The 14,596-nt window shown below is 62.6% G+C and overlaps 3 protein-coding genes across 3 annotated transcripts; all 3 read left to right on the top strand.

The window, feature by feature from the left end:
* The first annotated feature begins 263 nt into the window (after window positions 1–263).
* On the top strand, window positions 264–5,845 carry LOC131755867 (myeloblastin-like). Its single transcript, XM_067033331.1, is given in 9 exon segments — window positions 264–330; window positions 1,117–1,169; window positions 1,172–1,296; window positions 1,456–1,518; window positions 1,520–1,586; window positions 2,285–2,515; window positions 2,927–3,003; window positions 3,005–3,323; window positions 5,636–5,845. Coding segments are annotated over 9 exon segments (1,212 nt in total).
* A 781-nt stretch (window positions 5,846–6,626) lies between these two features.
* LOC131756353 (neutrophil elastase-like) lies at window positions 6,627–8,895 on the top strand. The gene is made up of 5 exons (XM_059063430.2): window positions 6,627–6,756; window positions 7,106–7,262; window positions 7,465–7,606; window positions 8,291–8,521; window positions 8,689–8,895. The coding sequence occupies exons 1-5, from the start codon at window positions 6,627–6,629 to the stop codon at window positions 8,893–8,895; spliced, it is 867 nt and encodes a 288-aa protein (XP_058919413.1).
* Window positions 8,896–11,026: 2,131 nt separating this feature from the next.
* CFD (complement factor D) lies at window positions 11,027–13,355 on the top strand. The gene is made up of 5 exons (XM_059063433.2): window positions 11,027–11,442; window positions 12,084–12,240; window positions 12,327–12,471; window positions 12,562–12,822; window positions 13,135–13,355. The coding sequence occupies exons 1-5, from the start codon at window positions 11,385–11,387 to the stop codon at window positions 13,294–13,296; spliced, it is 783 nt and encodes a 260-aa protein (XP_058919416.1). The 5' UTR covers window positions 11,027–11,384; the 3' UTR covers window positions 13,297–13,355.
* Window positions 13,356–14,596: the final 1,241 nt, after the last annotated feature.

Genomic DNA, 14,596 nt, shown 5'->3' with positions numbered 1-14,596 from the left:
CACAAGCCCCCTTGTCCAGAGGACCCCCAGCATGGGGTGGGTGGGAGCCAGCTTCCTACATCTCTTGGGGGTGCCGGGACCCCGAGCCTGAGCCTGAAGCCCCTGCAGGCTTCCTGGGGTGCAGCTTTGACCCCCAAAGCTCCCGAGCCCTCGAGCCAGAAGGAGGAGGTGGGGATGCCCAGCCCGGGTATGGGGCAACCCTAATGGCCTCCCTGCATTGGGGCTATAAGAGGGGGCGGGCAGGCAGGGGGCATGGCCCAACCATGACCCGGAGCTGCGGACCCTCCAGCCCTGCCCTCGCCCTGGTGCTGCTGGCTGTGCTGCTGGGTGGTGAGTGGGGCCCAAGTCCGTCCGTCCGTCCGTCCGCCTGTCCCACGCCCCCATGGCTCAGATGGGGAAAGGGAAGCAGGACCCGGTTCAGCTGGCTGCTTGGGATGAATGCCTCAAGGGGAGGGGAGGAGAGAAAGGGGGGGCCTGGGATATGCAGCTCTGTCTCCCCATCTGTAAAATGGGCAAAACCTAGCCCTTCCTGCCCAGGGAGGTGTCCTAGGGACGCAATATAACCAGAATCCCTGGACAGCACCTGGCACCCAGCAAACACTCAGTTAAGTGTGCACGCACGAACGCACGTGTCACCGGGTGAATGACGCACGTGTCAGAGGAAAAACCGGAGTGAGGGAGCCCCTCCGCCCTCATCCTGATGAGGCTTTTTCACGCCTCGGTTTGTCCACCTGCAAAATGGGTCACCTTGCCACCTTCTTCCCCCTCCTGACCTCCAGGACTGGGCGCCGCTGCTTCCCGGGAGCCTTCAGAAAGAATAATGACCACCGCTCTCTCCCCAGCGCTAACTGTCCCGGGCCCGGGCCTCTTCCCTCCACAGCCCCCAGCCCCCTTGTGTTGCTATGGGACCCCCAATCTGCACATGGGGAAACGGAGGCTCTGAGGGGTCCCGGGCCTGGTGGAGGCCACACAGCGGCTCTGCCCTCGTCCCCCGACCCCCGTCTGGGCTCCCTGGGCCGGGGTTGCGGCGGTGGGGTGGGGTGGGGTCGGTCCCCCGTCCAGGGATCCGCGGAGGGCGTTAGGCAAAGCGACGGCCGCTGACCCCGCCGTCCCCAGGTGGAGCCCGGGCCGCGGAGATAGTGGGCGGACGGGAAGCCCAGCCCAGCCCAGCCCAGCCCAGCCCGACTCGCGCCCCTACGTGGCGTCGCTGCAGCTGTTGCCCAGCAACCACTTCTGCGGCGGGACCTTGATCCACCCACGCTTCGTGCTGACCGCAGCCCACTGCCTGAGCGACTTGTGAGTGAGTGCGCCTGCGCGGTGCGGGCCTGCCCGGGGAGGGGGCGTCTCCCGGGACGGTGGGCAGTCCCCGAGGGGCTGCACCTCAGCGGCCTCAGGACGGGGGTGGGGGGCACGTGGGCGGGTCGGGGTCCCAGCGATGAACGCCCTGACCCTCAGGAACCCGTTGCGGGTGCGCGTGGTGCTCGGGGCCCACAGCCTGCAGACCTCCGAGCCCACCGAGCATCAGCCGCCTGTTTGAGAACAGCTACGACCCAGAGGAGAAGCTGAATGACGTCCTCCTCCTGCAGGCGGGTGGGCGGGGCCAGCAGGGCCCAGGGACCCCTGTTCATTCATTTTCCAGCACCCACTGTACAGGAGCCCCGGCGGGCGTGGGACACGGCCTGGTGGGGAGAGAGCCGGTCACCACCTTCCGAGCACGCGGAACGCCCCCGCGCCCCGCCCCCAGCCTTTGCCCGGCTGTGTCCCCTCCCTGCTCTCCGCGTTGTTCCCAGATACCCGCAGCCTTGGCACCAGCCTGCCCTCCTCAGGGAAGCCTCCCCTCACCCTACTTGAGCGACAGCCACCCCTCCCCCGATACACTGTTCGTCACTGGGCTATGTTTGGCTTGACTGTGCCACGGGCTATTCTCTTCTTGGCCCCTCCCATCCCCCAAAATCAGTTCCCAGAAGGCAGAGGTAGGATTCCCCAGGGCTTAGTCCAGGATCAAGCATACAGTTGGTGCTCAATAAGTGCTTTGTAAGTGAATGAATACAACAGTGAGCTGTGCTGCAAAGGGGAGTCTCATGGCCTCGGGGAACGTGAAACTGAGCCCTGGCAGGTCTGGAGGGTGATCAGGGCAGCCTCCCTGGAGGAGGTGACCCCTGAGGTAGAGCCAGGTGGAGGGAACAGCATATGCAAAGGCCTGGAGGAGGCACTTTGAGATAATCGTCCACGGGTGGCTGCGGGTCCTGGAGACTCACTGCCCACCAACCGCCCTCTGCCCCAGCTGGACCGCCCGGCCACCCTCAACGCCCAGGTTGCGGGGGCCCAGCTGCCCCAGCAGAACCAGCTGCTGGCCCACGGCACCCAGTGCCTGGCCATGGGCTGGGGCCGCCTGGGCACCTTTGAGCCGCTGCCCCAGGTCCTGCAGGAGCTCAACGTCACCGTGGTCACTTGCCTGTGCCGGCCGCAGAACGTGTGCACCTTTGTGCCCCGACGCAGCGCCGGCATCTGTTTTGTACGTACTGGGGGCTGCAGCTCGGTGGCTGCAGGGACAGCCGGGAGAGGGAGGGAGGGCAGGCAGGCAGGTGCCTCCGTCACACCATCTGGAAGGTGGGCACACCCATCGTGAGGGGGTAACGGGGCCTTCATGGGTCTGGGGGCTTTTCCACCCCGCAGCCCCCCTTGGGTGGGTGCCCCAGCCCCGCTCCGGGGGCCACACCCAGAATTCTGGGGTCCAGGTATATAGCAGGGGGCCAATAAATGCCCGCTCTCCTCCAGAGGGGCCTCCCCTCCCTGTCTCACCCACATACTTTAAAGAAAATTCTAGACTGGAGACATTTCACCCCTACGTGGCCCCTTCCCCTGAGGTAGGCTCGTCTGGCTGCTGGCCTGGCCTGAGTGACTGACCGACCTGCCCCCTCCCCAGGGGGACTTGGGCGGCCCCTTGATCTGCGAGGGTGTCATCCAGGGCGTGGACTCCTTTGTGATCCGGGGATGCGCCACCCGCGTACCCCGACTTCTTTGCTCGCGTCTCCCTCTACGTAGACTGGATCCGCTCGGTGCTGAGCAACGCGGGGGGGCGAGGACGGCCCCTGAGCCCCCCCGGGCACGGAGGCCATGCTGTGGACAGATGCGGCGGGTCTGCTTCTGCGCCCGTGCCCCCTTTCCTGCCCCCCCGGCTCTTGGGAGCCAGGCAGACCCATGGTGCAATAAAGCTGGACCGTCCCCCTGGCTCCTGTGTGTCCTTCCCACGGGGAGATGTGGGGGAGAGTGGCCCAGGGCCCTCAGCGTCTGAGTCCCCAAGCCCCGAGCTCGGGGTGGGGGTGAGAACAGGGGCCTGGAAGTCGGAGGAGGGCGCAGGTCACAGCGGATCCCACTCCCCAGGTGCCCGCAGACGTGGGTTCCAACCCAGCCCCGCCGGTGTGACCCGGGGCGAGTTGCCGCCCCTCCCTGTGCCTCAGTTTCCTCATCTGGAAAACGGAGTCACTCCAGACACTTCCCGAGTGTCCAAGGAGCCCCACCCTGGCCCTCAGGGCTAGGCGTGTCCTGTCCAGTTCTGTGTCTCCCAGCTCCGGGGCCACTTGAGGACCAAGCTCTCATAACATGGGGTGCCCAGGGCCCGTGGGGCTCTTGACCAGTCGGGGGCAGGCAGAAGGGCTATTAGGGAGGCTTCTTGAAGGAGGCAGCAATGCCTGAATACGAGCAAAAGGAGAAGTGTCGCCAGGCAAGGCACAGCCAGTGTAAGGGCCCTGCATCAGGACCAGCTTGGGGGTGTGAGGAACGGCAAGGCGTGACGTGTGGGGGAAGGAGAGCAGGTCAGGGAGGGGGCGGGGCTGGAGCATGCAGGGCCACAGAATGAACCGGGGTCGAGAGGAGAGGCCTGAGGCCAGGCAGAGGTAGGGGTCATTGGCCAGCCGTGGAGAGGGCACGTGGCCATGGCAATGAGGCAGTGGAGGCTCAGGGAGAGGAGCCAACCAGCCCACCGGACACACCAGAGCTGGAAGGCAGCTCTTTGGCTATTGATTTACTCTGCCGCCACCTGGTGGCAGCATGCGAATTCAGGCTGGAGCCAGAACCCCCAGGGCTGCCCCCTTTTTAACCGTTTCACACCCCAGCCGACCACCCCAGGGGAGGAGAGGGGACTGGTTTTCCACTTCAGCAGGAGCAAGGGTGTGATGAGACCTGGGGCAAAGCCGAAATCCTAGGAAACGCAAGCTGATAAGTGTTGTGGGAACGCCGGGAATTTCCTGCATTTCCCGCGGGCCAGCAGCAGGGAAGTGGTTTCTATAAAAAGCTCAGAGGGATTTTCGTACCCAGCACTGGGGGTAAATGAGGTTTGCTGGAGGGAATGTTGGATTGAGCCCATTGATGGGAACAGAAAGACCCAGAAAAAAACAGCCCCGGGTGTTTTATTTCCTTTTCTTTTTTTTTGTTTTTAACTTTTTTTTTTTTTTTTTTTTTTGGCTGTGTTGGGTCTTTGTTGCTGCACGCGGGCTTTTTCTCTAGTTGCGCGAGCGGGGGCTACTCTTGGTTGGGGTGCGTGGGCTCAGTAGTTGTGGCGCACGGGCTTAGTTGCTCCGCGGCATGTGAGATCTTCCCGGACCGGGGCTCGAATCCGTGTGCCCTGCACCGGCAGGCGGATTCTTAACCACCGCGCCACCAGGGAAGCCTGTCTTCTATTTTCTATGAGCTCATGTGCGTGTGTGTGTGACAGAGGAAAGTTCTGCAGAGCAAAGATCAGATCCAAGAAGGGGAGGTGAGGCTGGGGGATATAGGGGCCTGGGCTGATTTGCTGGGGGTTGGCCGGGGTTGTTGGGATTCAGGGGACAGACCCCCAGGAATCATAAACAGGCTGTTGGCCAGATGCGACCTGGGGGACCTCGGGGAGAGCAGGGCGGCTCCCAACGGCGCAGGGGTCCCCCGGCCTCCAGCCGTGGGAAGGACGCGCAGGGCATCGTCTTCCTGTTGCGCTGTGACGGGGATCAAGCGAGAGACTCCCCGTGGCCTCACGGCTCTGACTGTGAATCAGAACCCCCCCCAGATGCCCAGCCCTGCCCCCCAAGGCCATCCCCACCGTGCCCTGCGGGAGTGGGTTAATGGTTAACGAGCCCTCAAGGACAGCACTTTCTCACCTGAGAACGTCACAAAAGTTCATTCATTTAATCCTCGGGACAATCCTGTGAGATGGGAGCCTATAAACTTCCATTTTACAGAGGAGGAAACGGAGGCATGGAGGGGTTACATCCATAGCCTGAAGTCCTAGAGGGCAAGTGGCCACTCCAGGATCTGAACCCAGAGTCCACAAGCTTAGCCACCATGACCTGTGAGGAAACAGCGTACAGCTGGTGCTCAATATAGATGCAGCTTTCGTTTAAATCCGGTCTCCCTGCCTGAGGCATGGTCTCCTCCATTACTCCCACCCCGCCCTGGAGACAGGGTTGTGTATACAGCAGGTGCTTACCAAGTGCACTCTGGTGACTTTAACTCAACAGGGTGGGGACCCCACCGAGAGGGGAGAGATGGGGGTTTGCTTGACTGTGGCCACACACCAAGGAGGAGCCCGGGGACAAACTGGACTCCAGTCCCAGCCCACCTCTGGGTGTCCCTGAGGGCCCCCGCCCGCCTGTTCCTGCAGATGGGTCCGTTGGTTCCCTCCCCTGAACCCTGCTCCGAGCCAGGAGAACGTTGCCTCTTGCGACAGCCTTGGCTACGGCCGTTGCAGCTGGAGCAGCCTGGGATGGGGGTGGGGGGTGGGAAGGTGAACGGGGGCCACAGGGCTGGGGAACTGGCCCTGGTGGACCCCATCTCCATTGTTCGGCTTGAGCTCTTCCAAGGTTCGGGCTGAGGCTCTTAAACTTGGTTGGAGACCCATGGTCCAGCGTCCAGGCCTGGGAGGGAATTTCTTCCTCTGCCTCAGGCTGGAAGGGGGTTCAGAGAAGCTCAGAGGGGTGGGGGTGGGAGGGATTCCTTCCCAGAACCTCTGAGGGCCCCCGGAGACTGACCAGGTCCCAGGTGGGAGTGAGTTCCCCGTTAGGAACAACAGCCAAAGAGAGGTTGGAAGTCTGGGCTCGAAGAGGGAGACCCAAGGCTGAGGAATAGGCAGCGAGTCTCCCTCCGGCCGTGCATTATGGGCGCGTGGGTTCAAAGCCCAGTTCCCCCACCACGTCACTGGGTAGGCAGCTCATGGGGGGACCCCTGCCACACCTCCCAAATGTCAGGACAGGGCCGCGTGCACGCGGCTGCCGTCGCCCTGGGTAAACTGAGGCACGTGGGCATCCCAGCCAACTCCTCTGGGCCGGGGTGGCCAGCTTTAGCAAAAACACGGTACTCCCAGCTAACTTTGAATGTCGGATAAACAAAGACTAACTTTGTACGTCAGTCCATCCTGTGCTTATGTTTGGGATATACTCATGCTAAAAAAAAAATAAAGTGTATCGGACGTTCCAATGTAATTGTGCATCCTGAGTTTGATGTGGGGACCCCCCTGGAGCCAGCCCCGCCCCTTGCACACATCCTCTCCCCGCCGTCCTTCCCATCACCCCCTTGTCCCCCACGTCCCAGGATGGGGAGAGGAAGCGCGGGCACTGGGCCACCCCCCCCACGGACAACTGCAACGGCCTCCAGGCATGGGGGCTATAAGAGGGGCACGTGCGCACAGAGGGCAGAGACGCCCGAGCGCCCGCCCAACCATGATCCAAAGCTGCAGACCCTCCAGCCCTGCCCTGGCCTCTGTCCTGTTGGCCGTGCTGCTGGGCGGTGAGCGGGGCCCGGGTCTGTCCCTGGGGTCCATTCCTGCCTCTCCACCTGCTGGGGACCCTCCCGGCCCCCTCATCCTCATGGGGCGTGGCAGCTGGGATAAGGAGGAGGCTGAGGTCCTGAGTGGTGAGGCCCGAACAGCGGTGTGTCCGGGGACTCGCAGCGGGTGAAGTCCAGATCTAGCTGCGCCCTGGCAGGGGGACCGTGCAGGCCCCCCTCCCCTCTCCGGGCGAGAAGCCCGGCACGAAGCCGACCCGGTGGGGTCCTGGGAGCGGCGGGGCGGGGCGGCTCGCGGGCGGGGGCGGGGCTTCTCCTCGCCGCTCACCGCCGCCACCGCCCTTGCCCCCAGGCCCCGCGCTGGCCTCGGAGATCGTGGGGGGCCGGCCGGCCAGGCCGCACGCGTGGCCCTTCATGGCGTCCCTGCAGAGGCGCGGAAGCCACTTCTGCGGCGGCACCCTGATCGCGCGGAACTTCGTGCTGTCGGCCGCGCACTGTCTGAACGGCCTGTGAGTGTCCCCGCGCGTCCCCATCTCGGGTTCCGGTCCGCCCGCCGCGCGAGGGTCGCGCGGGCCGTGCCGCGGGCCCGGGGTGGGGCCGTCCGGCGAAGGCGCGAGGGTCTGCGGGTCCTCCTGCGCTCGGGCGGGGTCTCTCCGCCGCCCCCGACCCCGGGGGGGGGCGCCCCAATCTCCTCCCGCCCTCCCGCCCCAGGCACTCCCGGTCGGTGCGCGTGGTGCTGGGGGCACATAACCTGCGACAGCCAGAGCGGACCCGGCAGACGTTCAGGGTCCAGCAGGTCTTTACAAACGGCTTCAACCCCTTGAGACTGACGAACGACATCGCGCTTCTCCAGGTGCGCGGCCGGGGGCGGGGCAGTCAAGGGCAGGTGCAAAGGCCCGGGGGAGGCTTGGGGAGGGCGGGGGAGGGGCAAGAGCCTGGGGGACAAGGCTGGCGGGCGCAGACCTGGTGTCGCCCCCATCTCTGTGTGCCTCAGTCTGACCCTCTGTAAATCAGAGAAATACTCTCCCCACCCCACCCCACCCCCGCCGTGCAGGGCTGTCAGAGATTAGATGAGGTGACAGCGAGAAAGGTACTTTTGTGCCCGCTGGCGGAGGGCAGGGACAGTCTCCCTCTTTGCCAAATGGGGCAAAATTCCCCACATTCGGGCCAGTGAGAGACTGGAGGGAGAAACCTGCCTTTCCCCTCTGCTTGCCCAGCTATGATTATTCTCAGGGAATGTTCTAGAACAAGGGTTTTATGGTCGTTGCCGTGGCCCATACTTTGCTTTATTACCTACTGTCTATTGCACTCAAGACAGATCCAGGAAGGCCCTGAGCTACAGTGACTGCTCCCACTTTACAGACGGGGAAACTGAGGCTTGAAGTGGGAGGAGGCAACCTGCAGGGGGGGTTGTCCTGCTCGGAAACATCCCAGGACCATGGTGGAGCCTCGGTTGGGGAAACCAGGGCCCAGAGAGGGGAGGGTCGTCACTGCCCACCCTGTGTGACATGCCCCTGCTCCGCCCCACCCGCTGCAGCTCAGTGGGATGGCCACCATCAACAGCAACGTGCAGGTGGCCCGGCTGCCCGCCCAGGACCAAGGCGTGGGAGAAGGGGTGCAGTGTGTGGCCATGGGCTGGGGCCGGCTGGGCACGAACAAGCCACCGCCCCCAGTCCTGCAGCAGCTCAACGTGACCGTGGTGACAGCCCTCTGCCGCCCCTCCAACGTGTGCACCCTGGTGCCAGGCCGGCATGCTGGCATCTGCTTTGTACGTACCCCATGTCTCCCCGAGCCACCAGCCCGCTCCCATCCAGGCTGCAGCAGCCAGGACTACAGCCAGACCCGTGGAAGGAATCCCCGACCCTGAAGGGGGTGGGTGGGGGTGTGAGGGTGGGGACTGAAAGCCCAGACTCCCGAACTTGTCTGGCTCCACAGGGGGACTCTGGCGGGCCCCTGATCTGCAACGGGCTGGTCCATGGGATCGATTCCTTCATCCGAGGGAGCTGCGGCTCTGGGAACTACCCAGACAGCTTTACCGCCGTCGCCAAGTTTGCAGACTGGATCAACTCCATCATCCGCCGCTACGGTGACGATGACGGCCCCTCTCTCCACCCTAGGGACACTGCGGGCAGGACCTACTAGAAGGGGCTTCTCCTGTCACCCCACCTCACCTGCCCCTGGCTGGGCCCTTCCCATGCAGCATCATGCAGCCCCTGGCACAATAAAAACATTCTGTTTTGTAGAATGTGTCTGGGTGTTTGTTGGTTGTACAACCGAGTGTCGAAAGTCCTCAGGAGAATGTCTTGGGCATGTCACGAGTACGCTGCCACCAGGTGGCAGCTAATTCAGGGCACTGGGCTAAGAAGTCCCTTCCCCACCCTCTACAAAAGGATACTGATGGCCCTTTCTGGGTTTTCCTCCTATAAAGCATAATTAAACTAATGTTGCAGGTGGCGATCATGAACAGCACATAGAAATCATTCTGAGTCTTCAACTGGTCCTCTCCACCCTCGAGGCAGGTCCTATGACTTGCCCAGCTTACAGATGAGGAAGTGGAGGCGCAGAGGGCTGTGAAGCCGCGCTCAGGAGCCTGGGTTTGAGTCCCAGCTCTGTGACTTTGGGCAACTTGCTGGCTGCCTCTGTTGCCCTGTGGGGAAGTGAGGCGCTGTCTGGGAAGGACCCAGCCAGGGGTTGGGGTCCCAGGCCAGTCTTGGCCTCACTGGGTGGGGAGACAATCCCTCCCCCAACTGCCCAGCCTTCTGCCTTGGCAGGGGTCGGGGGGCAAAGCCGAGCAGAGGTTTCTCAAGGAAACGCCCAGCCCCGAAGGAGTCACGGCCCTGGGGGAGATGACCAGCCTGTACCCCTCTTCTGCCTCTGAGCCTGAGAAGGAACCTCCTGCGGCCACAGGTGGGGACCACGACACGTGTGGCCTCTGCCATCACTCGGCTCACAGTCCGATGGTGGGGGAAACAATCACCCAAGCAAGCAAACGAGAGAAGTAACATCAAGTAACACCCTTTCCCCTACCCCGGACCCCACACCAGGGGGCCAGGATAAATCTCTCCCTCTCTGTCCCCTCGTGCCAAATCCTCAAATACCCCATCCCTGCAGCACACACCCCCCGGGGGGGGGTCCCACCTCAAGGTCATTAACGTTTGCTGTTTCCCCCTGCCTGCCAGCTTTTCCCGCAGGTTGTCAGCGGGGCACACCTCCCCCCCAAGTGCCAGCGGCTGAGAAAGGTGACCCACTGCCCTGCAATCACTTTTTCCACTTAATACTACACCCTGGCGGTCTTTCCACGTCAACAAAGCATCCGGGGACATACAGGGTTATTTATTGAACCACCTTGTCTTGTTGGGTCATTTCCAAATTTTGTTGCAGTTTCCAACGCTCCTACTTACATAATCTGGACTCCACATGCGAATGGGCTTTCGTGTCAGAGTTTCTGATTTGAGTAAGAAAACATGTTGGGATCTAACAAATCACATTTGCTATGTTGTTTCCTATCCTTCTTTTCACCATGAAAAGAAGTAGAGGGGGAAAGATTGTGCACTGTTCCCACTGGGAACAGCTTGAGGTCCTCCCCCACCCTTCTGGTCCCACGCAGAATCTCCCACTAGTAGGTTCACGAGATGTTGACCCACCATCCCCAACTTATAGAGGGCCGTGTGACCCAGGTTCTGCTCCTCAGAACCTGCCATCCCCTGCCCACAGTGACGGTGTAGGGGCACGAGATCCAAGCTCGGCCAGTCAGAGGCAGGCTTGAGATTCTGGCTAGAGTGATGGGGCATTTGCGCAGGGGCTGATTGAGCTCCTGGGCTGAGTCTGGGGCCCCCTGGGGTCACAGCAGGGGAGCCTGGTGAGGAGAAAAGCCATCCGGGAGGAAAGGAGGAGCCAAAGGCAGAAACCTGACCTTGTTCAGGTAATTGGATCAAGTTACACCTGAAGGTAGACCCAGGAACTTTCCAAGTAATTTCCTGGTAGAAGGCTCCACCCAGTTTGCCTCGGTTCTTCTGTTACTTGTATCCAACACTCTTTCCAGCTGCCCCATACACACCACCTTTCCAATATTCTACTTGTTGGGGTATCAAGCTCCAGAGCCACAGCAACAGGGACAAGGGTGTTGGATGACCTCTCTCCCCCACCCCCACCCGACCTCCTCTCCCAAGTTGCAGGAGGAAGAGAAAGAAGAGAGAAGCAGAAAATGAGGAAGTGGGTTGTTTACAAACTGTGGTTTCCAGCTGCTGTTGTGAAACTCTGGGGCTGCAAAAGCACTCTGGGGAGACGGGGCCGTGGGGCTGGGTGTAGGTCCGTACCCCCTGTCCTACCTGCTGCCCATCCTGCGGGGCTGCTCCCCACACCAGGGCCAGCCCTGGGCCAGGCTCACAGAGGCGGGACACACGCCCAGCAGCCTGTCTATGCTCTTGGTACAAAGTCCGTGGAAGGCAGCCAGAGCCCCCGGGGCGGGGGGGGTGGGGGTGGGGGTGGGGGCGGACAGGCGGCTTCCCTTTACCCAACTGGGCTGCTGCCCACCCAGCTGATAGGGCCTGTGGGAGTGCCCGCCCCCTTCCAACTTCATAAGAGCACCCCCAGGGCCTGGCCTGGGTCTGTGTTGAGGCCACGGCAGCATCATGGCGCACCGCTCCCTGCACCTGGCGGCTCTGATTCTCCTCGGGGCGGCCGTGTGTGGTGAGTGGACCTGGGCCTGCGGCGACCGCTGGGGGCCACCAGCCTGCGGGGCGGTCAGCCAGGGGGCCTGCTCTGTCAAACAGGACTGTCCTCCAGCCCCCCTAAGTGGGCAGGGAGGGGGCAGGTTTCACGTGAACAGAAGGCTCTGAAAACCAGGGAATTCTCAAAATTTTGGTGGTTTTTTTTTGGTGGGGGGAGGAGGGGGCCGGGCTGCGCAGCTTGTGGGATCTTAGTTCACCCACCAGGGATTGAACCCGTGCACTCGGCAGTGAAAGCAACAAGTCCTAACCGCTGGACCACCAGGGGGAATTCTCAAAACTTTGAACCTAGCTTTCTACACCCTGGAGAACCGGCAGCTCGAGGTGCAAATGGCTGGCAGGGGTTGGGTATGGACAGGCCGGCTTTCCTTATGTCTAAATTGAAGCCTCAGGCCCAATGTGTAGGTATGGCGTTTGCCCCAGACTCGGTCACTCCCTATCATCTGTCTTCTCGGGCATTCCTCCCTGGGCCCCCCGGAGTTTGCAACTCTGTGGGGGAGGATTGTAAGGATGGAATTCCAGGTCTGAGGGGTGCTGGAGGGAATCCTAGCGGGGGGCTGCAGTCACCCCCCGAAGTCCTCACGCCGACCTGCCTACCTCCAGCGGCTCAGCCCCGCGGCAGGATCCTGGGCGGCCGAGAGGCCATGTCCCACTCGCGGCCCTACATGGCATCCGTGCAGGTGAACGGCAAGCACGTGTGCGGAGGCTTCCTGGTGGCCGAGCAGTGGGTGATGAGCGCAGCGCACTGCCTGGAGGATGTGTGAGTGGCCTGGGGCAAAGAGCGGGACGGGGTGGGGTGAGGTGGGGCGGGAACGTGGCTCTGATGTGGGTCCACCCCACTCCCAGGGCCGACGGGAAGGTGCAGGTGCTCCTGGGCGCGCACTCCCTGTCACAGCCGGAGGCCTCCAAGCGCCTGTACGACGTGCTACGCGCAGTGCCCCACCCGGACAGCCGGCCGGACACCATCGACCACGACCTCCTCCTGCTGCAGGTCTGCTGAGTCTAGCCCCAGTCCCCCCTGCTGCTCCGGGGCCCCCGCCCCCGCCCCGACCCTAACATCCCCTTCCGCCCCAACCCCCAGCTCTCTGAGAAGGCCGTGCTGGGCCCCGCCGTGCAGCCCCTGCCCTGGCAGCGCGAGGACCGCGAGGTGGCGGCCGGCACGCTCTGCGACGTGGCCGGCTGGGGCGTGGTCAGCCACGCTGGCCGGCGGCCCGACCGCCTGCAGCACCTACTCCTGCCGGTGCTCGACCGCGCCACCTGCAACCTGCGCAAGTACCACGACGGCACCATCACCAGGAGCATGATGTGCGCACAGAGCAGCCGCCGCCGGGACAGCTGCAAGGTGCAAGGGCGGGGCTCGGCTAGTAGAGGGGTGGGGGCCGCGGCCTCGGGAGGGCGGGGCAGGGGGGCTGCTGGGGGCGGAGCCAACAGAAGGGGCGGGGCGCGCGGGAATACGGGAGGCGACGCTGATGGAAAGGGCGGGTCTTGCGGGGGAGCTCGCAGAGTGAAAGCCGGAGGAGGCGGGGCCTGAGACTGACGAGCGAGGGAACTGTTGGGACCTGCGGGCTGAGGGGAATTGCAGCAGGCGCCGGTGGATCCGGACCGGACGCCTGCGACGGCCCTGCCCCGGACCTCATGACATCGCTCCCTGCAGGGTGACTCTGGAGGCCCGCTGGTGTGCGGCGGCGTGGCCGAGGGGGTGGTCACCTCGGGCTCACGTGTTTGTGGCAACCACAAGAAGCCCAGCATCTACACGCGCTTGGCGAGCTACGTGGCCTGGATCGACGGAGTGATGGCTGAGGGCTCAGCTGCCTGAGGAGGACCTGAGGGGCGGCGGTCACGGGGGTCCGAGCAATAAAGTCATCCACTCCTGCACCCGGTCCGCCTTTACAGATTGCACGCTGCGTGAGGGAGCGAATGGAGGCGAGCCAGACTGAGGGGGGCGGCAGCGTCCTGGTAATGCGGTGCCAGGAGGTGACCCAAAGGCTGAGAGACGGCGTGCCCGGCGTAGGGATCTTCGGGGACAAAAGTCCGGAGACCCCCACGCCCTTCAAGCCGGGCTGGAGCTGCCAGGAGTCGCTTCACGACTCGGCCACGCGGTGGCGCCCTTACTCTCCCCTGGAAATTGGAGAGACGCCCGGAGACCCAGGGAGGGGCACGAGTGGGGGTGGGTGTCCCCTTGGTCCTTGCTTCCCGAGCAGAAAGTGAGGGCCTGCTGTGTGCAAGACCCCGCTCTGGGCTGAGATCTAGGTACACAGAGAAGCTGTGTTCTGAGGACCCGTGTCCAAATGGGAAAACAGGCTCAGAGGGGCAGTGCGACTCTCCTGACGTCACACACAAGTTCCTGACGTCACACACAGGCTCCCGAGCAAAGCCTGGAAATAAGCGCAGAGCCTCAGGGCGTGCGTTCATAGGCCATCCCCAGGTGCTGCGCGGTTCACTGAGCGAAGCTGCCTGCTGCCCCAGAGCAGCTCCACTGATTGCAGGCCCAGGGGACTCACTGTCCTCCTGGGTCTGTTTATCCTCTTGGGAGGTGACAGGGCAGAACCCAGGTCCTGAGGCCCTGTGCCCTCTCTCCCATTTGGACGAGGGGCCACTGAAGCCCAGCACCTACTAGGCCCCAGGTGTTAAGCCTGGTCCACAAAGGGGGTCTCTGACCTCTCTTTGGTCGAGGAGACTGAGGGTCTGAGAGGTGGTCGTGGGCCCCACCAGGGGTTGGAATTGGAACCTATGGCCAGTTTTTGTTTTTCTGCTATGGAGCGTTCATTCATATGGAAGCACTCGTGGAGTGCTTACTGTGTAGACACAGCTGAGACCCAGCCCTGCTCACAGGAACCGGGTCAAGTATTCCATTGCACAAGATGGAACTCATGAGTCATCCTGAAGACAGGTCTGGGGTTCTCCTCAGCGTACTCAGGAATTTCGTGTGGAATTTAAGAAGCTGTTCACATTTAAATGAGCAGGGAAAGGGAAACATAACTGCTGCTCATTCAGCCGTCACAGACTCATTCATCCCATAGGTATTTTCTGAATGAAGCGATGACGCCAGGAAGTGGCTTTGAAATGATCCACTTTGGAGGTGGCATGGTAGGATTACCTACCAGATTTAGCAAATA

The sequence above is a fragment of the Kogia breviceps genome, chromosome 4 (assembly GCF_026419965.1).
Source record: "Kogia breviceps isolate mKogBre1 chromosome 4, mKogBre1 haplotype 1, whole genome shotgun sequence".
NCBI lineage: Eukaryota > Metazoa > Chordata > Mammalia > Artiodactyla > Physeteridae > Kogia > Kogia breviceps.
This window is presented reverse-complemented; position numbering and strand designations above follow the sequence as displayed.